Genomic DNA, 24,688 nt, shown 5'->3' on the forward strand with positions numbered 1-24,688 from the left:
TGTGTCTGTATGTACATGTGATAGGAAACATAGATTGTAAGCTCCACCGGGGCAGGGACTGATGTGAATGGGCAAAATATTCTCTGTAAAGCGCTGCGGAATATGTGTGCGCTATATATATAACAGGTAATAAATAAATAATTTACATATTGGAGCTGACTGGCTGGTGCGTTATCACCTTGCACTTATCACTGCTTTATCACTTCTCCAGGCTTAATACATCTGCCCCAAAAAACACACACTTTAAATGGTGAAACAGAGGCCCTCATTCTGAGTTGTTCGCTCGCTAGCTGCTTTTAGCAGCCGTGCAAACGCTAAGCCGCCGCCCTCTGGGAGTGTATCTTAGCTAAGCAGAAGTGCGAACGAAAGGATCGCAGCGCTGCAACAACAAAAATAATTGTGCAGTTTCTGAGTAGCTGCAGACCTACTCCTACCTTGCGATCACTTCAGACTATTTAGTTCCTGTTTTGACGTCACAAAAACGCCCTGCGTACGGCCAGCCACACCTACGTTTTTCCAGCCACTCCTGCGTTTTTCCTGGCACGCCTGCGTTTTTTCACACACTCCCCGAAAACGGTCAGTTACCACCCAGAAACACCCACTTCCTGTCAGTCACTCTGCAGCCAGCAGTGCGACTGAAAAGCGTCGCTAGAGCTTGTGTAAAACTGTATCAGCTTTTGTGAAAGTACGACACGCGTGCGCAGTGCGCCCCATACGCTTGCGCAGAATTGCCGATTTTCTCCTTCGTCCTAGAGGATGCTGGGGACTCCAAAAGGACCATGGGGTATAGACGGGATCCGCAGGAAACATGGGCACACTATAAGACTTTGAATGGGTGTGAACTGGCTCCTCCCTCTATGCCCCTCATCCAGACCTCAGTTAGATCCTGTGCCCAGAGAAGACTGGATGCACTACAGGGGAGCTCTACTGAGTTTCTCTGAAAAGACTTTTGTTAGGTTTATTTTTTTCAGGGAGCACTGCTGGCAACAGGCTCCCTGCATCGTGGGACTGAGGGGAGAGAAGCAGACCTACTTCTGTGAGACTGACAGGCTCTGCTTCTTAGGCTACTGGACACCATTAGCTCCAGAGGGTCCGATCACTTGGGTCGCCTAGCTGCTCGTTCCCGGAGCCGCGCCGACGTCCCCCTCACAGAGCCAGAAGCTTGAAGACAGGTGAGTAACCGAAGCAAAGAAGACCTGGGAAGGCGGCAGAAGACTTTAGTCTTCCTGAGGTACCGCGCAGCGGTAGCGCTGCGCGCCATTGCTCCCGCTGACACAGGCACTGCATGGGTGCAGGGCGCAGGGGGGGCGCCCTGGGCTGCAATATAAACCTCATTTAATATAAGTGCTGGCTGTTATACAGTGCATAGGCACTGCTTTGAGACCCCCGCCAGTGGATTAATAGCAGGACCGAAGCGCGCCTTGTTGTGGGCGGGGCTTCCTCCTCAGCTCTGACCAGCGCCATTTTCTCTCCACAGCTTGCTGCAGAGACGCTGCTCCTGGCTCTTTCACTGCTGTCACAAGTAACAGGGTGCTAAAAACGAAGGGGTGGGGGGGGCACATAATTTTGGTGATTGGTTGTATTTTATTACAAGCGTTTAAGGTCTGGGGCATTTTGCTTTTCAGACTGGGGTGGCGCTGGGTGTGAGCTGGCAAACTCCTTCCCTGTCTCTCTAAAAGGCCTTATTGTGGGTCTGTCCCCTTTAGCCCAGTGTGTGTGGGGGTGTCGGTACGTGTGTGTCGACATGGCAGAAACTGAATGCTCTTCCCAGGAGGAGGTTAGTGTGAGAGCTGAGCAGAATGAAGGGGTGACTCTGTCGGCACCGCCGACGGCTGATTGGGTTGACATGTGGAATGTGTTGAATAACAGTGTGGCTTTGTTGCACAAGAGGTTGGACAAGTCTGAGTCTCAGAACCAGTGTCGACTATAATGATGCAAAGTTACATCCTAAGGTGGCTAAGAGTATTCAGTACATGATTGTGGCTATAAAATACGTGTTACATATTACGGAAGACCCCGCTGTCCCTGAGACACGGGTCTGTATGTATAAGGCGAAGAAACCGGACGTTACGTTCCCTCCCTCTCATGAAGTGAATGCCCTTTTTGAAAAAGCCTGGGAAACGCCAGATAAGAGGTGGCACATTCCCAGGAGAATTGCTATGGCTTAACCGTTTCCTTCTCAGGATAGGGCTGGGTGGGAGACAACACCCACAGTAGACAAAGCTCTAGCGTGCTTATCCAAGAAAGTGGCGCTACCGTCTCCTGAAATGGCGACCCTTAAAGATCCTGCTGATCGGAGGCAGGAAGCTACCTTGAAATCTATTTATGTCACGACAGGTACACTCCTCAGACCGGCTGTGGCTTTGGCGTGGGTGAGTAACGCGATTGAAAAGTGGGCGGATAACTTGTCATCGGACATAGACACCCTGGATCGAGATAGCGTGCTGTTGACTCTGGGTCATATCAGGGACGCTGCGGTCTATCTAAAAGAGACGGCGAGGGATATTGGCCTCTTGGGATCGAGGGCCAATGCCATGGCAGTCTCGGCCAGAAGGGCGTTGTGGTCTCATCAATGGAATGGTGATGCTGATTCTAAGAAGGCTATGGAGGCTCTGCCCTACAAGGGTGGAGTTATGTTTGGAGAAGGCCTCGCGGATCTGGTTTCTACAGCTACCGCGGGTAAGTCCTCGTTTCTGCCTTTTGTTCCTCCACAGCAAAAGAAAACGCCTCCGTATCAAATGCAGTCCTTTCGGTCGCAGAAATTCCGGAAAGGACGTGGGTCATCCTTCCTTGCGGCAAGAGGTAAGGGAAGGGGGAAAAGATCGCCGGCTGTGGCAAGCTCCCAGGATCAAAAGTCCTCCCCGGCTTCTGCCAAATCCACCGCATGGCGCTGGGGCTCCCCTGCGGGAGTCCGCACCGGTGGGAGTGCGTCTTCAACTCTTCAGTCAGGTCTGGGTTCTCTCGGGCCTGGATCCTTGGGTGCTAGAAATTATGGCCCAAGGATACAAACTGGAGTTTCTAGACGTGCCCCCATGACAATTTTTCAAATCGGCCTTGCCAGCTTCTCTTCCGAAAGAGAGGTACTGTGTGCGGCAATACAGAAGCTGTATCAACAGCGAGTCATTGTCGAGGTTCCCCCGTCACAGCGGGGAGAAGGGTTTTATTCAAGCCTGTTTGTGGTCAATTCTGAATTTAAAATCCCTCAATGTGTATTTGAAAAGTTTCAAATTCAAGATGGAGTCTCTCTGAGCGGTGATCTCCAGTCTGGAGGGGGGGGGGGGATTTTATGGTGTCGGTCGACATAAAGAATGCTTATCTGCATGTCCCCATTTATCCACCTCATCAGGCGTACCTGTGGTTCGCTATTCAGGATTGTCACTACCAATTTCAGACGTTGCCGTTTGGTCTTTCCACGGCCCCAAGGATTTTCACCAAGGTAATGACGGAAATGATGGTACTCTTGCGCAACCTAGGGGTCACAATTATCCCGTACTTGGACGATCTCCTGATAAAGGCGAGATCACAGGAGCAGTTGCTAAAGAGCCTTGCGCTCTCCCTGCTCTCCCTGCGGGTGCTGCAACAGCATGGCTGGCTCCTAAATTCACAGTTGATTCCGACAACTCGGCTGTCGTTTTTGGGCATTATTCTTGACACGGGACTGCAGAGGATTTTTCTCCGAACTTCTGAAACCGCCAAGAGTGTCGATTCATCAATGCACTCGAGTGCTGGGGAAAATGGTGGCGGCCTATACGAGGCCATTCCATTTGGCAGGTTCCATGCACGAACGTTTCAGTGGGACCTACTGAACAAGTGGTCAGGGTCCCATCTACAGATGCACCGGAAAATAACTCTGTCCCCCAGGGCCAGGGTTTCTCTCCTGTGGTGGCTCCAAAGTTCTCACCTTCTAGAGGGTCGCAGGTTCGGCATCCGAGATTGGATTCTGGTGACCACGGACGCGAGTCTCCGAGGTTGGGGAGCAGTCACACAGGGACAAAATTTCCAGGGAAAATGGTCAAGCCAGGAAGCTTGTCTGCACATAAACATTCTGGAATTAAGGGCCATCTACAACGGCCTGCTACAAGACGAACATCTTCTTCGCGACCTGCCCGTCCTGATTCAGTCGGACAACATAACAGCCGTGGAGCACATAAACCGCCAGGGCGGAATGAAGAGCAGAGCGGCGATGGCGGATTCCACCAAGATCCTTCGCTGGGCGGAAAAGCATGCAAGCGCTCTGTCAGCGGTCTTCATTCCAGGCGTGGACAACTGGGAAGCAGACTTCCTCAGCAGACACGATCTCCATCCAGGAGAGTGGGGTCTTCATCAAGAGGTCTTTGCAGAAGTGACAAGTCGGTTGGGACTTCCTCAAATAGACATGATGGCGTCGCGCCTCAACAAGAAGCTGCCGACATATTGTTCCAGGTCGAGGGACCCTCAAGCAGTAGCGGTAGACGCTCTGGTGACACCGTGGGTGTTTCAGTCGGTCTATGTGTTCCCTCCACTTCCACTCATCCCAAAGGTGATAAGAATCATAAGAAGAACAAGGGTCCGGGCGATACTCGTTGTTCCAGATTGACCACGGAGGGCCTGGTATCTGGATCTTCAGGAATTACTCACAGGAGATCCCTGGCCTCTTCCTTTAAGAGAGGATCTGTTACAGCAGGAACCGTGCGTGTTCCAGGACTTACCGCGGCTGCGTTTGACGGCATGGCGATTGAACGCCAAATCCTAGCCAGGAAGGGTATTCCCGGGGAAGTCATCCCCACTCTACTTAAGGCTAGAAAGAAGGTAACTGAGAAGCATTATCACCATATTTGGAGAAAATATGTGTCTTGGTGTGAATCCAAGAAGGCTCCTACGGAAGAATTTCAGCTAGGTCGGTTCCTCCATTTTTTGCAAGCAGGTGTGGATGCGGGCCTGAAGTTAGGCTCCATTAAAGTGCAGGTTTCGGCAATATCAATTTTCTTTCAAAGGGAATTGGCTTCGCTTCCAGAAGTACAGACTTTCGTGAAAGGCGTGCTGCGCATCCAACCTCCATTTGTGCCCCCGGTGGCACCGTGGGACCTTAACGTGGTGTTACAGTTCCTTACGTCACATTGGTTTGAACCTTTACAAAAGGTTGAGTTAAAATTTCTCACTTGGAAAGTGGTCATGCTATTGGCCTTGGCATCCGCAAGGCGGGTGTCCGAATTGGCGACTTTGTCTCACAAAAGCCCCTATCTCATTTTTCATGAGGATAGAGCGGAGTTGAGAACTCGTCAACAATTTCTACCGAAGGTGGTTTCTTCGTTCCACATGAACCAACCTATTGTGGTGCCTGTGGCTACTGAAGCCTTGGCTGATTCAAAGTCCCTTGATGTGGTCAGAGCTTTGAAAATTTATTTAGCCAGAACGGCTCGGGTGAGGAAAACAGAGGCGCTGTTTGTCCTGTATGCGGCCAACAAGGTTGTCGCTCCTGCTTCTAAGCAGACTATTGCACGCTGGATCTGTAATACGATTCAGCAGGCTCATTCTACGGCTGGATTGCCGTTACCGAAATCGGTTAAGGCCCATTCCACTAGGAAGGTGGTCTCATCCTGGGCGGCTGCCCGGGGCATCTCGGCATTACAGCTTTGCCAAGCAGCTACTTGGTCGGGGTCAAACACTTTTGCAAAGTTCTACAAGTTTGATACCCTGCCTGATGAGGACCTCTTGTTTGCTCAATCGGTGCTGCAGAGTCATCCGCACTCTCCTGCCCGGTTTGGAGCTTTGTTATAAACCCCATGGTCCTTTTGGAGTCCCCAGCATCCTCTAGGACAAAGGAGAAAATAGGATTTTAATACCTACCGGTAAATCCTTTTCTCTTAGTCCGTAGAGGATGCTGGGTGCCCGTCCCAGTGCAGACTCTATCTGTAGTAATTGTACATAGTTATTGTTGAAGTTACACAAAGGTTGCGTTGGTAAAGGTCAGGCTGTTGCTGATCTGTGTTGGTTCACACTGTTAACTGGGTTTAGTTAAATGCCATGTTGTACGGCGTGGTGTGGTGTGAGCTGGTATGTATCTCACCCTTAGTTTAACAAAATCCTTTTCCTCAAAATGTCCGTCTCCTCTGGGCACAGTTCCTATAACTGAGGTCTGGAGGAGGGGCATAGAGGGAGGAGCCAGTTCACACCCATTCAAAGTCTTATAGTGTGCCCATGTCTCCTGCGGATCCCGTCTATACCCCATGGTCCTTTTGCAGTCCCCAGCATCCTATACGGACTAAGAGAAAAGGATTTACCGGTAGGTATTAAAATCCTATTTTTTGCCTGATCTCTGCTCTGCGAACGAAAGCAGCTAGCGATCAACTCGGAATGAGGGCCCGAGTGTGCTGATCATTTGTAAGTCAACGACACTCGGAAGCGCGGAAGCTGTTTTTTTTTATTACACCTTATTGGGATTATAAGGAATTGCTTTACCGTGGCCTCCACCCCCCCCAAAGCATTTTTAGCCATGAAGTGATGTACCAATGTGTTTTAAACTCAAGAGGAGGCCGGTGTATCGCAGCAGTATTAGTTGTGTGATGTCACAAAATAAGAGGTAGCAAATTTAGCGCTCCGCCATGACACCCTTCTTTATTAAATGAACCCTTGGCATGGTGTAAATCTCACTCGCACACCCTCCTATTTCTGATCAAGCACTCCTGCGAGAGCCGTGGTGTTTTACCCACACCACGCAGTCTTTCATTCCCCAGCGTATCCACACTTGCACAGATTAGGAGTTTTCCCACTAGACTGTAAGCTCTGTCATCAAGGAGGGCGCTCCCCACCCTCGCCTAGCCTGGTTTTTCACTCCCGCACTTATTCCGTCTCTCTCGCATGTCCCTGTTTTCTGTAATCTCTTTGTTCTCCCCCGCTGGGCGCTGTAGAGCAACTTGACGCCTTACAAAATTGATGACAGCAATAATAATAATAATAATTAGTAGGATAGTGACAGCAATTCGGTCAGCTACCAACCCCCACAGCATCTTGGAATTAGACAGCCAAGAATCTGATGTGATCAGCAGGCTGCAAACAATCGCATCACGGTCTCTGAGGAACGGCCGCATTGGCGCTGTTTGATGTAGGTCATATTGTAAGAGTGATGAACTCACAACAGGTCGCCCATCTATTTCTTTGAAAATCTGCAGCATTTCAGACCCCGGTGAATTCCATAATGACCAACCAGATGCCTTCTAATTGGATGTTTGTTTTGGGTTAGTGAAGTAGAAGAATTTGAGGCTCAGGAGGCGATTGTCCAGGAGAATTCATCTTCTTGCTTGGAATAAAAAAAAAAAAACTCTCTGAGTATTATTTGCTCTGAGAAATTCTGTCCCTATCCTCATTAGACAGGCCGCTCTGTTTATAGTACATTTATATAATAGATAATTTACCTCACAAAATCACTCACATGGGAGAGAACCTCTCAACGCAGCTGGATGCTGGAAGAATTATGATTAGCGACCACATCGGAGTCAGAATGATATCACTTTAAGTTCATGATGTTTGTTTAGCAACATAACCATGTGTGCCATGTCTTCGTAACCAGCTAGCGACTAAGTGGGTCATTCGAGCAGTATACAAGTATGCACACACAAAAAGAGCAGAGATTATAGGATGGAGGCCTAACAGGAAGTAGGTGTAGAGCAGAAGTGACATTTATGACCTCTGCTATCCCATGTACAGGAAGCCCAGTTGGACAGTTCCACGCATGGGATGTCCACAAGAGCAGATGCTGTGGGGCAAAACAACACGTGGTCGTAAACGACCAACAGTGTCATTGCCACTAATGTTGACCATCAATAACATGACCAGCAATGACCGCCAACGTTAGGGCCGCTAAGTGTGACCAGAGTGAATTGGGGCCTCTCAAGAATTATTTGCGAATTTTGTAAAAATGATTATTTTGAAATGTGTTCTTCCAGCTTATAAGATGAAAACTAGCCGCACGCGGCGGCCTTATACATGGTCAGAAGACCGACGCCGAGATCCCAACATGGATCATAATTCCGGCTTCCGCCATCCCTATTTTAAGTATGCGGGGTGGGTTAGGGTCAGGCTGCGGTGGAGGGGGGCAGGGGGTGTTTGATTTAGATACTGAGAAGGGTGGTTAGGGTTAGGCTGCGGGGGGAGGGGGGGGGGGGTTAGGGTTAGACTACATACCTACCAGGTGTCGGGATACCGCGCATTGGGATGCCGCTGTTGATATTCTGACCGCCAGCACTATTGCATGCTGGGACATAAATGTGGATATTTCCGCTGCATTCAGAATTGGCCGCATCACCATTCCTATACCTCTGTTTGTGAAATCAGCGCACATTTACACCGGCCCTATCTTTGCCTAAGAGATCCAAACATCTGAATATCCTGCGTGTAAATGGCCACTTGGCATCCGGTTACACCCGCTCGGCTGCCTTTTGAGGTCAGGCTGAGATGCGGGCGATTCTGAGTCACCAGGAGTTACTGAGAGTTGCGTATACAGTTTGCGACGCCTTTGCAGTAGCTAAAACTTGCGACATGTGTCTGTGAAGCGGAATTGCTTGCAACGCTGAATCAGGCTCTAGAAGTAAAGTGTTTGGTATATAGTAAAAGTCTTTTACGTGCGCCCAGATGTTGCGAGTAATGAGTGTTTGTAAATCAGCTGTTTAACCTTTTTGAGAACTGGCGGTATCCTCCTAAGTGTGCAGTTGTATTGTTTAAATACTGTGAAAGGCTTTAGCGCTGTTTAATCATCATAGCTGTCTTGAAGAGTTTTTGAAGGTCGAGGGAAGATCAGAGTATTTATTTAAGCCTTCGCTGAATTCTCTGTAGAGGGTGTTGGTTTTACAGAGCAAGCTTGCTTTTTTCTTTTATAAATGATCTGCTGGTTCCTTTCCCAGCATGATGCTCATTATAACGTGAAACAAATTAGGTCACCGTTTGTTTCAGCGATTGTATACAGATGTGTCCTCATACACTAGCCTCAATATGCCACGCAGCATGAGATGCCTGGTGTGAGTGAGACGACAGGTCCCGTGCAACTCTGATAGCATTGGGCGTCTTTTTTATTTTTGCCAAGAATGCCGCAACGCGCAGTGACTAGGATGCACCAGGAGACACTTGTATATCTGTGTGCAACTGAATCTGCATATGTAGCACAGTGGAACTTGGCGTTGGAAAATATCCATCATCATAGCCATGGCCGCCATCAGGAATTGTGGGGCCCAGTACACGTGGATCATGCAGGGCCCCCCACCCAACCTATTTACCAACTTGGCACAGAGGGTGCAAAAGTGTAGCGTGTAGAGGGGGTCAGAGGCTATCATGCGGAGGGGTAGGAGGCACTCGAGGGGAGGGGATGCAATCACGGGGATAAGGGGAGAGGGTCAGAGACACACATGGGAAATGGAGGGGGGGTCAGTGATACACATTGAAAGTGTAGGAAGGGTAGAGGCACTCATAAGTGTGAGGCAGAATGTAGAGTGGAGGGGAGGTGGGCAGAACCAACATACTAAGCTATATAGTGTAAAAACAAACTGGGGAGGCGGGGACAGACATTCAAGGTGGTAAGGATGGAACATAGAGCTGCAGATACAGTGAGATGAGATCCTTGTACTAGTTACTGTAATGGAGCATTCTTCCAAGGCAGCAGGCTGTGTTCCTGACCTCTAGGCTCCAGCGTCGATCACAGGTCTGCAGGGAATCCAGCATATGACAGCTGTAGCTCATGTGCTGCTAGCACTGTCTGGGGAAATAAATGACTTATCACACACATACTGTCTGTAGCTTAGCAGTGTGATGAGTCATTCATATAATGCTGGCCAGCACTAGCAACTTGTGCTGTTCTGTGTAAGTGTAATAATTAAATAGTTAACTCTGGCGGCAGTTGGACCCCTTCGCTGTCCAGGCCCGGTACGGGAGTACTGGCTCCCCCCCCAATGACAGCCCTGACTGTATTACTTTGTATACAGATCTAGAGACTCAGTCTCCTTGTGCATCGTCAATGCATTTTCCACAAAAAGGCACCTGGCGCTAGTAGAACCTCATTGGACTTGGGGCGTCTAGAGTGGCTGATTGGCGCAACTGCAGCTATAATGTATGACAACACATCTGTGTGTACAGATTTGCTAAATTCCACAATAATTCCAGTCTGGAGACATTGACGGTTTAAACTCATAGGGGGAGATTCAATTGTTTGAAAAGTCAGTTCTAATCTAATAGACAGGGAAAAACACACCCAACTGACTTTTCAAACATTTGAATTCCCCCCATAGGCTAGGGTTACTGCCAATAAGTCCTCAGTAACCATTTATGGCACATTGATAGTACTCATTATTTCCCTGGCTTCCTCTTGAACTGTTTATAACTTTTCTTTTTACTTACTAGAGGTAATGTAAGAAAATCCGGTAGAGTAAACGGCAAATTTGACTTAGCAAAGGCAGTCGTGGAAATGTTTTTATTTTTTGGTCACTTGTTTGATATATAATTTGTGGGGGGATGTATCAAGCCTTCTGAAGAGTAGAGAAATGGAGCCATTGCCCATAGCAACCAATCTGATTCTACCTATTGTCTTATAGAATGTACTTGATGAAGGCTAGCTAGAGACTCATTGGTTGCTATAGGCAGCGTCTCCACTTGTCCGCTGTTTAGGAGACTTGATACATTTCCCTTGGCTCCATATCTTGACTGTAGCCTATATACTTTTTGACTTTTATGTCTGACTAAGCCGTCACAATGGGACTTGGTGCTTGTTCCAACAATCTGTACACATGTACCATATAATTACCTACAAATGACTTCACTTAAACTCTGTTTTGCTGCCAGTTGTTAAATTATTTTTTTTATTTTTAAATGTAATCCTTCAAGCAAAACTGTACTTGTTGAAATTACTTTCTTTTTCAATAAGGTAGAGTCAAACATTTTTGAGTGACAATGTTCATTGATCGTCCAGCCTTGGAATGTATTATGATTAAGTTACATTTATTTTTCTTGATGTTTCTGCAGGATCCCGCGAGTCAAAAACCTGGCAGAAAGAAAACCGTGTCCTTCAGCAGTATGCCATCAGAGAAGAAGATAAGCAGCGCCAGTGACTGCATTAGTTTTATGCAAGGTGGGTGTGAACTGAAGAAGGTTCGTCCAAACTCTCGGATCTACAGCCGTTTCTTCACACTGGACACCGATCTGCAGGCTTTGCGCTGGGAGCCCTCTAAGAAAGACCCCGAGAAAGCCAAGCTGGACATCTCTGCCATCAAGGAGATACGGCTAGGTAAGAACACAGAGACCTTCAGGAACAATGGACTGGCTGACCAAATTTGCGAGGACAGTGCGTTCTCCATAATTCATGGAGAGAACTATGAATCTTTGGACTTGGTGGCTAACTCAGCTGATGTGGCCAATATTTGGGTGTCTGGTCTAAGGTACTTAGTCTCTCACAGCAAACAACCATTGGACTTAGTAGAAGGCGGGCAGAACACCCCAAGGTTCACGTGGTTAAAGTCTATTTTTGAGGCCGCTGATGTGGACGGAAATGGCATTATGCTAGAAGACACAGCGGTTGAGCTAATTAAACAACTCTCCCCTGCAATCAAAGAAACAAAGGTTAGGTTAAAGTTTAAGGAAATCCAAAAGAGTAAAGAAAAGCTTACTACAAGGGTGACCAAAGAAGAATTCTGTGAAGCCTTTAGTGAACTATGTACAAGACCAGAGGTGTATTTTTTACTAGTGCAGATATCTAAAAATAAAGAATACCTAGATGCAAATGATCTCATGTTATTTTTAGAATCCGAGCAAGGAATGACTCAGGTTACAGAAGATATGTGTTTGGACATAATACACAAGTATGAGCTATCTCAGGAAGGACGCCTAAAGGGCTTCCTCACCATTGATGGTTTCACCAAGTATCTGCTCTCCCAAGAATGTGATCTATTTGATCCAGTCCACAAAAAGGTTAGCCAAGACATGACCCAGCCATTGTCACACTACTATATTAACTCCTCGCACAACACATACTTAATCGAAGACCAGTTTAGGGGTCCAGCAGATATTAATGGCTACGTGCGGGCACTAAAAATGGCCTGCAGGAGCATTGAGCTTGATGTCAGTGATGGGCCAGACAATGAGCCAATCATTTGCAACCGTAACAGCATGACTTCACCACTGGCCTTCCGTAACGTCGTTGAGGTTATAAATAAATATGCCTTCATCTCCTCCGAGTATCCTCTTATTATTTGCATTGGAAACCACTGCTCAATACAGCAGCAAAAAGTCATGGTGCAACACATGAAGAAGATCTTTGGGAGCAAACTGTACACAGAAATGCCTTTGCCAGCAGAGTCCTACCTTCCCTCTCCTGAAAAACTAAGAAGGAAGGTTATTGTAAAAGGTAAGAAACTGCCTTCAGATTTTGACCTCTTAGAAGGAGAAGTGACGGATGAAGACGAGGAGGCTGAAATGTCCCGAAGGATGTCGGAAGACTACTTTGGAGAACAGAGACTGATAAAGCTTTGTAGAGAGCTATCGGACTTGGTGTCAATTTGCAAATCAGTGCAATACAAGGATTTCGATGTCTCAATGAAAAGCCAAAACTATGGCGAGATTTGCTCCTTCAGTGAGAGCCAAGCTAGTAGGATCGCTAATGAGTATCCAGAGGATTTCGTAAACTACAACAAAAAGTTTTTATCGAGGGTCTATCCAAGTCCTATGAGGATAGATTCCAGCAACATGAACCCACAAGATTTTTGGAATTGTGGTTGTCAGATCGTAGCTATGAACTTTCAGACTCCAGGTCCGATGATGGACCTCAACATTGGCTGGTTTCTTCAAAATGGGAGTTGCGGGTATGTTCTTCGGCCATCTATTATGCGAGATGAAGTATCTTATTTCAGTGCCAACACCAAGGGTGTTGTGCCTGGTGTATCTCCTCAGGTTCTCCACATCAAGATCATCAGTGGTCAAAACTTTCCAAAACCAAAAGGTGCATGTGCAAAGGGGGATGTGATAGACCCTTACGTGTGCATCGAAATTCACGGCATTCCCGCGGACTGTGCAGAGCAAAGGACTAAAACGGTTCAGCAAAATGGCGATAATCCCATTTTCGACGAGAGCTTTGAATTCCAGGTAAATCTCCCGGAGTTGGCCATGGTTCGTTTCATGGTCCTCGATGATGACTACATCGGAGATGAATTTATTGGTCAATACACTGTGCCCATCGACTGCTTGCAGCCTGGGTACAGACATGTGCCACTGCGTTCTTTTGTTGGAGACACGATGGAGCATGCTAAGCTGTTTGTTCACATTGCAATCACCAGCAGAGGAGGGGGAGGGAAGGCGCAGAAACGTGGACTGACTGCAAGGATAGGGAAGAAAGCCAGGGAGTACACCATGCTAAGAAACACCGGCCTAAAGGTCATAGATGACATCTTTAAACTTGCTGTTCAACCGCTAAGGGAAGCCACCGATGTCAGGGAAAACATGCAGGTAGGTGGCTTTGCTTATTTGTGTTGTTGGATTACATTACATACCAAAATATAAAAATGTATTAAGAAAAAGCTCATACCTATCTATCCATGGCTCATAGGTAACCGCCTGTGAGTGGCAGGGACCGTCACGGTGAGTTAGCCCATAGATTTAAAGTGCCATTAATTTAAAAGGCAAAATAAAGTTGGTTTTGCCTTATACTGTAAACTGTTGCCGCTTTTAATCTGCGGGCTAGCTCTCCTGGAATCACACCGGCTCCTACAAGTTGCAGGCTATTAGAGATTGACCTACAGTATATCTCTTCATACTGTAGTTACTTTATGGGCTTTTGCTGTAACTTGCCAGCGCTATAAAAGAAATTAAGGAGCTTTTCAATCTGCTTCCTAAAGAGAGAGGGGCTGATTCTGAGACGGGAACAAAGCAAAATAAAATTATCAAGCAACTTTGCACCCGGCTGAAACCATGTTGTAATACAAGGGGAGCTAAATGTATTTATTGTTTTTGCATGCAGGGTAAATTGTTTTGCGTGTAGCCTGCAGATGCTGGGCAGTTTTAGTTTTACACTGCAACATCGATCCGAGTTAGGACACGCCCCTCTCATATGTAAATCTCTCTGCACACGTTACATCTGCCCTACCTGCAGTGTAACATGATGCTTTTTTTTTAAATTTGCTCAGAATCAGCCCCAGTATGTAAGTAAACTGCTGAGGAGAATAGGCTGGGTTTGGGTATGAAATGTCGCAGGTCCGGATCCTGGCAGAATCCTGAAAACAGAATCCTGATGGTCAGAATGCAGAAAGATTCTGGTGAATATGCTAACCCTAGTCCTAACCCTAGCCCACCCCTGCTGCAGCCTCACCATGTCTCCTCCCACAGTCTAACCCACCCCTGCTGCAGCCTCACCCTGTCTCCGCCCACAGTCTAACCCTAACCCACCCCTGCTGCAGCCTCACCCTGTCTCCGCCCACAGTCTAACCCTAACCCACCCCTGCTGCAGCCTCACCCTGTCTCCTGCCACAGTCTAACCCACCCCTGCTGCAGCCTCACCCTGTCTCCTGCCACAGTCTAACCCTAACCCACCCCTCCTGCAGCCTAACTCAGCGATGTTGCAGGGCGATATAAACGATATAGTTCAGAAATGAATAATATATAGTTCTTATCATTTAGTGTGGAGGTACCAACGATGACCAATGCGCGGCCCCGCGGTCGTTCATTGTTGGTTCTCCGTCGTTTTTCAATACAAGTCAATTTGGACGACATCGATCATCATTCAGATTGATCATCGTCCAAATTGCATACTTCACTGAGTGTGTAGGGTGCTTAACCCTAACCCACCCCTCCTGCAGCCTAACCCTAACCCACCCCTCCTGCAGCTTAACCCTAACCCACCCCTCCTGCAGCCTAACCCTAACCCACCCCTCCTGCAGCCTAACCCTAACCCACCCCTCCTGCAGCCTAACCCTAACCTCCCCTCCTGCAGCCTAACCCTAACCCACCCCTCCTGCAGCCTAACCCTAACCTCCCCTCCTGCAGCCTAACCCTAACCCATCCTTCCTGCAGCCTAACCCTAACCCATTCCTCCTGCAGCCTAACCCTAACCCACCCCTCCTGCAGCCTAACCCTAACCCACCCCTCCTGCAGCTTAACCCTAACCCACCCCTCCTGCAGCCTAACCCTAACCCATCCCTCCTGCAGCTTAACCCTAACCCACCCCTCCTGCAGCTTAACCCTAACCCATCCCTCCTGCAGCTTAACCCTAACCCACCCCTCCTGCAGCTTAACCCTAACCCACCCCTCCTGCAGCCTAACCCACCCCTCCTGCAGCCTAACCCTAACCCACCCCTCCAGCAGCCTAACCCTAACCCACCCCTCCTGCAGCCTAACCCTAACCCTTCCCTCCTGCAGCCTAACCCTAACCCACCCCTCCTGCAGCCTAACGCTAACCCACCCTTCCTGCAGCCTTACCCTAACCCACCCCTCCTGCAGCCTAACCCTAACCCACCCCTCCTGCAGCCTAACCCACCCCTCCTGCAGCCTAACCCTAACCCACCCCTCCTGCAGCCTAACCCTAACCCACCCCTCCTGCAGCCTAACCCTAACCCACCCCTCCTCACCCCTCCTGCAGCCTAACCCTAACCCACCCCTCCTGCAGCCTAACCCTAACCCACCCCTCCTGCAGCCTAACCCTAACCTTCCCCTCCTGCAGCCTAACCCTAACCTTCCCCTCCTGCAGCCTAACCCTAACCCACCCCTCCTGCAGCCTAACCCTAACCCACCCCTCCTGCAGCCTAACCCTAACCTTCCCCTCCTGCAGCCTAACCCACCCCTCCTGCAGCCTAACCCTAACCCACCCCTCCTGCAGCATAACCCTAACCCATCCCTCCTGCAGCCTAACCCTAACCTTCCCCTACTGCAGCCTAACCCTAACCTTCCCCTCCTGCAGCCTAACCCTCCCCTCCTGCAGCCTAACCCTAACCCACCCCTCCTGCAGCCTAACCCTAACCTTCCCCTCCTGCCGCCTAACCCACCCCTCCTGCAGCCTAACCCTAACCTTCCCCTCCTGCAGCCTAACCCTAACCCTCCCCTCCTGCAGCCTAATCCTAACCCACCCCTCCTGCAGCCTAACCCTAACCCACCCCTCCTGCAGCCTAACCCTAACCCACCCCTCCTGCAGCATAACCCTAACCCATCCCTCCTGCAGCCTAACCCTAACCTTCCCCTACTGCAGCCTAACCCTAACCTTCCCCTCCTGCAGCCTAACCCTCCCCTCCTGCAGCCTAACCCTAACCCACCCCTCCTGCAGCCTAACCCTAACCTTCCCCTCCTGCCGCCTAACCCACCCCTCCTGCAGCCTAACCCTAACCTTCCCCTCCTGCAGCCTAACCCTAACCCACCCCTCCTGCAGCCTAACCCTAACCCACCCCTCCTGCAGCCTAACCCTAACCTTCCCCTGCAGCCTAACCCTAACCCACCCCTCCTGCAGCCTAACCCTAACCCACCCCTCCTGCAGCCTAACCCTAACCCACCCCTCCTGCAGCCTAACCCTAAGCTAGCACTCCTGCAGCCTAACCCCAACCCATCCCTCCTGCAGCCTAACATTAACCCATACCTCCTGCAGGATAACCCCAACTGTCCCCTCTCACAGCCTGACCCTAACCCTCCCCCTAGTACCTAACTCTAACCCTAATACTTACGACCGGGATCAGTCAGCATGGTCAGTGCCAGGATTCCGCTGTCGGGATTGTGACCATCAGACTAACCCTCCTAATCACTTCTGTGAGGCTGTCTGTAGTGTTTTTCATTTTGATTGGAAAACCCTATCCTGCATTTAATAAGGATTGATTAGGCTGTTCTGTGCATTAGTCTCCCGTGTGAGCACAAGGAGCTGATTGGCTAGGACTTTATCTCCATCCAAGGCTTAGTAAATAGACCCCTATTGAGTATACAGCTGTATGCGGCCGTACTTTCTCTTACTGGTTTCAGTTTTCCTCATGGGGCGAGTATTAGCCATGATCTCTCTTTCAGTATCCTATTAGATCTTTACGGAAAACTCATTCTTCTTTCTGATGAGATGCAAAATTCTGTTTAATCCAATCAATTACATTTTAATTACATATGTCACTTTGCGATTTAATGAGGATATGGGAAATACGTGGGTGATGTTGCCGTAATCGGGAGGGGTTCTCTACTCTCCACGGGAAAACTCTTCTCCCAAAAATAATTGTGCTAAATAATTGTTCTGTTTGCCCCCTGGCTAGAATGCATTGGTGTCGCTAAAGGAACTCTGCGGACTTCCAACCAGCTCAACCCTGAAACAGTGCACGTTGTCTTTCGTGTCACGTCTTGTGAACAGCGACAACACACCCTCGGTGACCCTCATCATGAAAGACACGTATCCTTGTCTGGAACCAATAGGGGCGGTGCCCGATGTTCAGAAAAAGCTGCTCAGCGCCTATGACATGGTGGGTACCCAACGCTCCGATATGATTCAATGCTGTTTGTGTTTTGGACGGCTATGTAACATTTTATAAGATTACACAGAACATGCAAAGTGTAACATGCACCTATTATACTCATGAGACAACTCGAGAACGCTGATGTAGCCCAAAAAATGGCTGCCACGAGTCCCATCCGCAACAGCATCTTGTGTGTGTACACTGTGCCGTAAAAGTTTTTATCCTGCGCAGTACCAAAATAATCGCTTCACTCCATTATGGGTCTTGTGTGTGAGTCAGCATCAGGGCCGTCGGGATAGAAATGGAACAAAGATTTCATATCTAGATAGAAGCTTTTACTATTAGAAAGCCACCAAAAAAATTCTTACCATTGAACAACCTTGCAGTTACCCATAGATAACACTAAAACACCCGTTCTAGGTCACTGCAAAAATAGATTGTATCGAATTAAGCACAGTATAACGTTACTATAACCCATAGCAAAGCCCTGTACACGGGTAGCAGTTGATTTACCGACGGTCATAATCCCGACACTGTCAAAATACAGACATGCATTATGCCGACATGTTCAAAATGCCGACATAGTCAGAATACCAACATTTGAAATGTCGACATGTTCAAAATGTCGACATGTGTTTTTAATTTTTTTGGGGGGGCAAAAACAGACTTGTTCATACTTTACCATCCCAGTGGAGCTGGAGGGGGAATATAATAGTGTGCCCGAAGCATTGCGAGCGGACGCGGTACACTTAGACAGCATCCGTGTCGACATTGACCAAAACCCCCCCAGAAAAACTCATATCGGTATTTTAACATGTCGGCATTTCAAAATGTTGGTATTCTGACTGATGTCATTTTGAACATGTTGGCATAATGAATGTCGGCATTATGACAGTGTCGGTGTTTTCACTGTAGGCCAATGGCTGTCAGTATTATGACCATCAGTATTGTGTCCATTGGTAAATCATACTGAACCCCTGTACACACTGGGTAACAACAGAGGACGATATGAATGATAAGTAAAATAATCAAGCTTGAGCTGCAGGATGCAGCCCCACTATTCTAGCGGTGACCGGCTCCTGCTGGCACCAAACAAAAACTGAAGTGCATGAGCATGTGGGTGGGGTATATGAGGAGAGGAGCCCAGTGCATCCTGGGAGGCTCACAAGCTTAGCTGTTCGGTGCCTGATCCTGGTCTCCAGTAGCCATACCCCATCGTTAACCGTGTGGATCCCATGGACTTCGAAGAAACAGAGTTAACAAGGGTAAGTTTTACCATAACGCTTATATATTGTTTTTTGCAGGATCTATCGTTCATATCCTTCAGGTGTGCATGGATGGACGATGCGTGCACCCACGGGTCGTTCTCGTTCATCCATGATCTACCGAACATGAAGCTCAATGTTAACTATATTGTTGAGCTGCATGTTCAGGAAGTTTGGGGGGGGGTGATGTCACTGAACGATATCGTCCATCAATATCGTTCAGTGTCTATGCACTGGGGTTCTCCCTTAAACAGCAATCAGTGATATAGCGCTGATTGCTAACTAGGGGAGGTCGCCCAGTGTGTACCCGGCTTATCCAACACAGAATCCTGTTATCTTACTAGTTTAGAAAATAACATCTGAGCAGTACCTGATTGCCAGGGATAGCACGTCTTTTTCCTTCACCCCTGTTCTCCAATTTATTTATTAATAAAGCTCAGAAAATAAAACCCGTTTCCTTTGTAATGCTAAATAATACACGGAATAGCCTGCATGAAATGAGGACTCGTTTTGTGTTACTTTCCCTGCCAGCAACATTATAAGGAAATTATCCTACAGTAGGTAGTGTACGGCATTGTCTGCAGAGCGAGCCATTGTCGTTTTAAGTCTCCGCATTACCTGGCCCAGCAGTAAATGATCCTCCTTCTATCCTACAAATACGTGTCCCTGATATTCGGAAACAATTTATGCCGGTCTGAAGAAGTGTAACATTGATTTCCTCACAGTCTGAGCTGAAGCCCTTTATTAGAAGATCTTGGCGATGGGATTTTTGGAAGGCTGCTTAGAATATTATATATTAGGATTTATTGTTGCTGAGATGAGCCGGTGTTGTTTGTTCTGCAAATGTAATGGAACTGTGCGTGTTCTGTAATCTTTATTAGCCTTTCTAGGGTGCTGTAAACCAGCATTGTAGGGATTATTGCACATACAGTATATGAAGATTTGTTCTCTTTTAGAGCGTGAACAGGTGAATTGAATCCTGTTTGGAGAAAGAGCGTTATATAAATAAAGTTGTTGTTATTATTATTATTATTATTATTATAATTTGCTGTGACCGTGCGCAATTAAAACAAATGTGCAGCTAATGTATGCACAACAAAAGTGTACATCCAAAAGACACTGTATCTCTTTTAGAGAGTACCGTACACAGCGTTCACCCTTCCCGCGTGCTTGGGGTTATTGCACGGTTAGTAGTTCTTTATCCAGATGGGAATGAGTTATTCCACGCATTTTCCTGATACAGTATGTAATGCTGTATCAGGGAAATGGGAGAGGTAACTGTTTGCGCATTTTGGTGCAGGGTTTGGAGTAATTCCAGATGGAGATGCCAACGCAGTGTTGCGCGTCCGTCCATTTAGCAGATGCGTTTTTTAGCATTACTCTTGCTACAAAGCGGAGCACGCGCAGCTAGGGGTGACACACAGTTGTATGCAGTTCCGTTGCATCTCTTGCAGCTGAAAAGGTGTAAATGGGTGGTAATAAGGCATGTACAGTAGACTGACTTTAGTGATGGCTTGTAGATGGGACCGAGGGCTAAGCAGAGTGGTGGGTGACCACTATGAAACCAAGCATATAGATAGGGGTGGGTGCATTGGTAGAATTATTGCACGTGGCTGATTATCCACCTTACACTCTGTGCATGCAATATAGGCGTAGAAGGTGCAAAACTTGTCAAAACCACATTGTGCTGTGGGAGGGGGTGAATGGGCCTAGCTCATGGTCAAGTTAGGTAAAAATAAACTTATTTAAGAGTTAACACAGTGTTGAGTTGGTATCTTGTCCCCGTGCTGCAGTATTTGTGTCCTGATGGATTCCCAGGGACCACATGATGCTGCAACAGCTACTGCTGCTATGACCACTGACCCTGGACAGAGCGACGGGTGCGCAGTTTAACACTCCACTTCCAATTCAGAGCTTTTAGATATACTGGGATGAAAGGAAGGGTTGTTATTGCTGCTTCTTCCTGTCTTTGGCAGGCTCTGATAATGTCACAGGGACAAAGGGCATTCAGTGTCTTATCAGTATTCTCTGGCGATGGCATCATTTTATTCCTTTGTTTTACATATTGTGTTGTGCTAGCAGGGCCCACGTCATTCCTTGTCTATCACTAATTGTAAAAGTGCAGTAGCGTATGCTGGCACTGTATACTGTACGTATATACAGTGTAAGGAATTAAATAAAGGGAAATTCATTTAATCAGATCGGTCTTGTGATAGCGATCGCACTGTGGATGTATTGGCAAAGTGATTGACAGTCAATGAGCACTTATCGGCGGTAATGTTGGGGCACTCAAACGGAGGCGTGTCATGACCATTTCAGGGGCGTGACACAGCTTGGAACACCGTTACAATGGGTCTGACCTCTTCTGAGTGCCATGATGCATGACCATAGGGTTATATGGTGGGGTATAGTATGAGTGGCCGGGGACCAGCATACCAGCACCTGGATCTCAACCACCGGCATACCGACAGCTGGGCGAGTGCTAATGAGCCCCTTGCGGGCTCGCAATGCTCGTCACGCTGCGGGAATGGTGGACCCCCAAGAGGGAGAATATGTGTCGGTATGCCTGCGGTCGGGATCCCGGTGCCGGTGTGCTGGCATACTGAAGACCACCCATATGGTGGGGGGTCTGGGACTCCAGGTAAACAACAAAAAGGTCGACACACATTAGGTCGACGCCAATTGGTCGACACACCTTGGGTCGACATGAACAAAAGGTCGACATGGACAAAGTCAACATGAGGTGTTTTTTTTTTGTGTCTTTTTCTTCGTAGAGTGACCGGGAACCCCAATTAGTGCACCGCGTCACCTCGCATGGCTCGCTTCGCTCGCCATGCTTCGGGCAAGGTGCCTCGCTGCGCCTGGCACAGGTTACCGTTCCTAATCGTAGTCCACGTGGATTGTAAAGTATGAAAAAGTCCAAAAAAATAAAAAAAATTGAAAACTCAGGTCGACCTTTTTCCCATGTCGACATTGTTCATGTCGACCTAACGTGCCGACCAATTTGGTGTCAACCTAAGGTGTGTCGACCTTTTTTGGTGTCGACCTGGAGTCCGGATCCCATAGTGGGGCCTTACACTGTACACCTTAATTCTAAACATAAGGGCACTCATTCCGAGTTGATCGCACCAAGTAACTTTTTGCGATCGCTTGTGCAGTCCTGCTATGCTAAAAAAGTTTCACACAAAACAAGACCAGCCCTGGACATACTTACCCTGTGCGACAGGTCCAGCGATGATGGTCACGGCTTTGACATCAGACATCCGCCCTCCATTCGCCTGGACACGCCTGCGTCTTTCTTACCACTCCCCGAAAATGGCTTCAAACGGTCAGTTGACGCCCCGGAACACCTTCCTGCTGTCAATCTTCTTGCGGTCGCCGCTGCGACCGCTTTCTTAGCTGCCAGCGGCGTTGCCCGGCGCGTGCGCATTCCAGACCTGTTCGCACCGCTGCAAAGAAGTGCAACGTGCGGTCGGGTCGGAATAAGGGCCAATGAGAGGTGCTACCATGCTGAGACTTGTAGTTTCACACAGAAAATGCGGTTGCACACTCCAAATACTAAGCACTGCTAATCAGAGTAATTATAGTAAACGCTGCAAAGTAGCATAGAGTAAATTTGAGGTGCTTGGCATAATTTTGGCCAAAATATGGGCCCACCAAACGCGACCAGGTGACCTCACTAAGTTTCAAGTCCAGAGCACAGGAACCACAGAATTACTGAGAAGTTTATCGACTGATGTGTTTCCGATGGTTGCATTGTCGCGAGCAAGCTTCATATCTGAGTCACCGCCAGTGGGTGTCTCCGTACAAATCCCAGCAGCTGCGACATTTGCATGTTTTCGCACAGCCGTGGCGTACTGAATTGCATCTACGGAAATATTTGCTTCCATTTCAGAATCATGTTTAAAGTTTGTTCGATCTTCTGTTTTTCCTGCATTTAATTATTCTTTACCTGGAACTGAGGAAACTGCTTCTGTAGGATACAGTTTGCATGGATCTAATAATGTGAAAAGGTGGATCAGACCTGATAAAAGTCTCTCTGCTACTTTGAATCTACTCTCTGCTGGTGATGTCACTACAGTGATGTCACAGGATTTCTTTTGCAAATGAGAAAGCAAACAAAAAGTTTCCTCTTTCTGCACATCTGATTGACACTGACAGCAGACTAGTGTTGCTACGCAGATGAATCGGGGCAACCCCAATGACAGGTGCCTGGGTCTGTGGCTATGACGTCTGCAGTCTGGACCAAATTTCCTGCCAACCCCTACAACTTGGATAGTTGTGATGTTTGCCTTTATCAGTGTAATTTCCCCTAGAGATGGACGTGCTCATCAGCACTCAGAGACCTGCTCCACAACTTGTGTTTACAGTGTCATGCTTAGACTGAGGCACCACAGGAGAATATTGGAGACACAGAGGCTAAAACGCATGTGTGAGACAACATATATAGAGTATAGTGTGCACAGGGGAATTGCGGTTGACATTTTTGCACAATACTGTACAAATCAAAGTCTTGGATCAAGAATGAGGTCAGGACAGGTGTCAGTCAGGAGCATGGTCTACTTCCAGGCAACCCACGGAGTAATTGGTGTCAGCAAACATCCGGAAACTTAGTAATAGCAATATTAGCAACTGCAGACACACAGAACTGCTGTAAAAGGTATAACTGGATTCCTGAGAGAAAATAACAGACTGGTAGGTTAAATAATAAATATACTGGTAGGTTAATTGGCTCCCAACAAAATTAACCTAGTGTGAATGTGTGTGTGTACATGTGGTAGGGAATATAGATTGTAAGCTCCACTGGGGGCAGGGACTGATGTGAATGGTCAAATATTCTCTGTAAAGCGCTGCGGAATATGTGTGCGCTATATAAATAACTGGTAATAAATAATATAAGCACTAGTGACTAGTGAGCCTTACATCATTAGTAGGGAAATTGATGGAACACTATTAAAAGAAAGAGTTGCAGATTATCTCAAATTCAGCAAGTTACAAGTTACCAAACAGCATAGATTCACTGGGGGGAAGGTCATGTCAAACAAATCTTATTGACTTATTTATTACTTCAATCTCAAATAATTATAAAGAAGAGAGCACATTCAAAATATTAGATCATTTAATAAGGCATAAGTACATCAATAAAAACATAACCTTCCAATATATCTAAATATGCATAACACTTGTTACAAATATATGTATGTATTTATTGACTTACTGTATTTGACTGGGTGACTAAAGTAACAGATAAAGGGGGACCGTAGATATACTGTAGCTTATCTAGATTTTAGTAAGGCTTTTGACACTGTCCCACATCATAGACTATTAAAAAAAAAAACAAGTGATTAAGGATCTAGGTAGACTGATGAATGGTCAAGAGCGTGGCAATTACAGTTTAGAAAGTATGGGGGTCATTCCGAGTTGATCGCACGTAGCAACTTTTTGCTGCCCGTGCGATCAACTAGACGCCGTCTATGGGGGAGGATTTTTTTTACATAGCAAGGCTGCAAACGCCTGGACACGCCTGCGTTCGACGCACCACTCCCAGAATGGTCAGTTGACGCCCCGAAACGCCGTCCTTTGTTCTTCTTGTCGTTGCCCAGCGACGGCTGTCACTGGGCAACGACGCGCCTGCGCATTGCGGCCGCCGCACATACGCAGAACCGACCCGTTTGCACCGCTGAGAAAAACAGCAGCTTGCGAATGGGTTGGAATGACCCCCTATATTGGAAACTACTGAGGAGGAAAGGGATCTAGGAGTCACTATTTCAGGTGTTAAATGTAACAAAGTAATGAGGAAGGCTAGTCAGATGCTTGGCTGCATTGGGAGAGGAATCAGCAGCAGAAAGAAAGATGTAATAATGCCCCTGTATAAATCATTGGTACGGCCTCATCTAGAATACTGTGTTCAATTCTGGAGGCCATATCTTAAGACAGATTTTAATACATTAGAGACTGTACAAAGAAGTGCAACTAAAATGGTGCATGGCCTACATCACAAAACATACCCGGAGA

General features: G+C 47.6%; 1 protein-coding gene across 5 annotated transcripts in view; it reads left to right on the top strand.

Annotated features, from left to right (window-relative positions):
- PLCL1 (phospholipase C like 1 (inactive)) overlaps positions 1-24,688 on the top strand; it is a 480,679-nt gene that overhangs the window by 252,150 nt on the left and 203,841 nt on the right. For all 5 annotated transcript variants that reach the window (XM_063933035.1, XM_063933036.1, XM_063933034.1 and 2 more), the window contains 2 exons: positions 10,981-13,452; positions 17,211-17,414. In XM_063933035.1, coding sequence (XP_063789105.1) covers positions 10,981-13,452; positions 17,211-17,414 — 2,676 coding nt within the window. The remainder of the gene's footprint in view (positions 1-10,980; positions 13,453-17,210; positions 17,415-24,688) is intronic.

The sequence above is a fragment of the Pseudophryne corroboree genome, chromosome 7, assembly GCF_028390025.1.
Source record: "Pseudophryne corroboree isolate aPseCor3 chromosome 7, aPseCor3.hap2, whole genome shotgun sequence".
Taxonomy (NCBI): Eukaryota; Metazoa; Chordata; class Amphibia; order Anura; family Myobatrachidae; genus Pseudophryne; species Pseudophryne corroboree.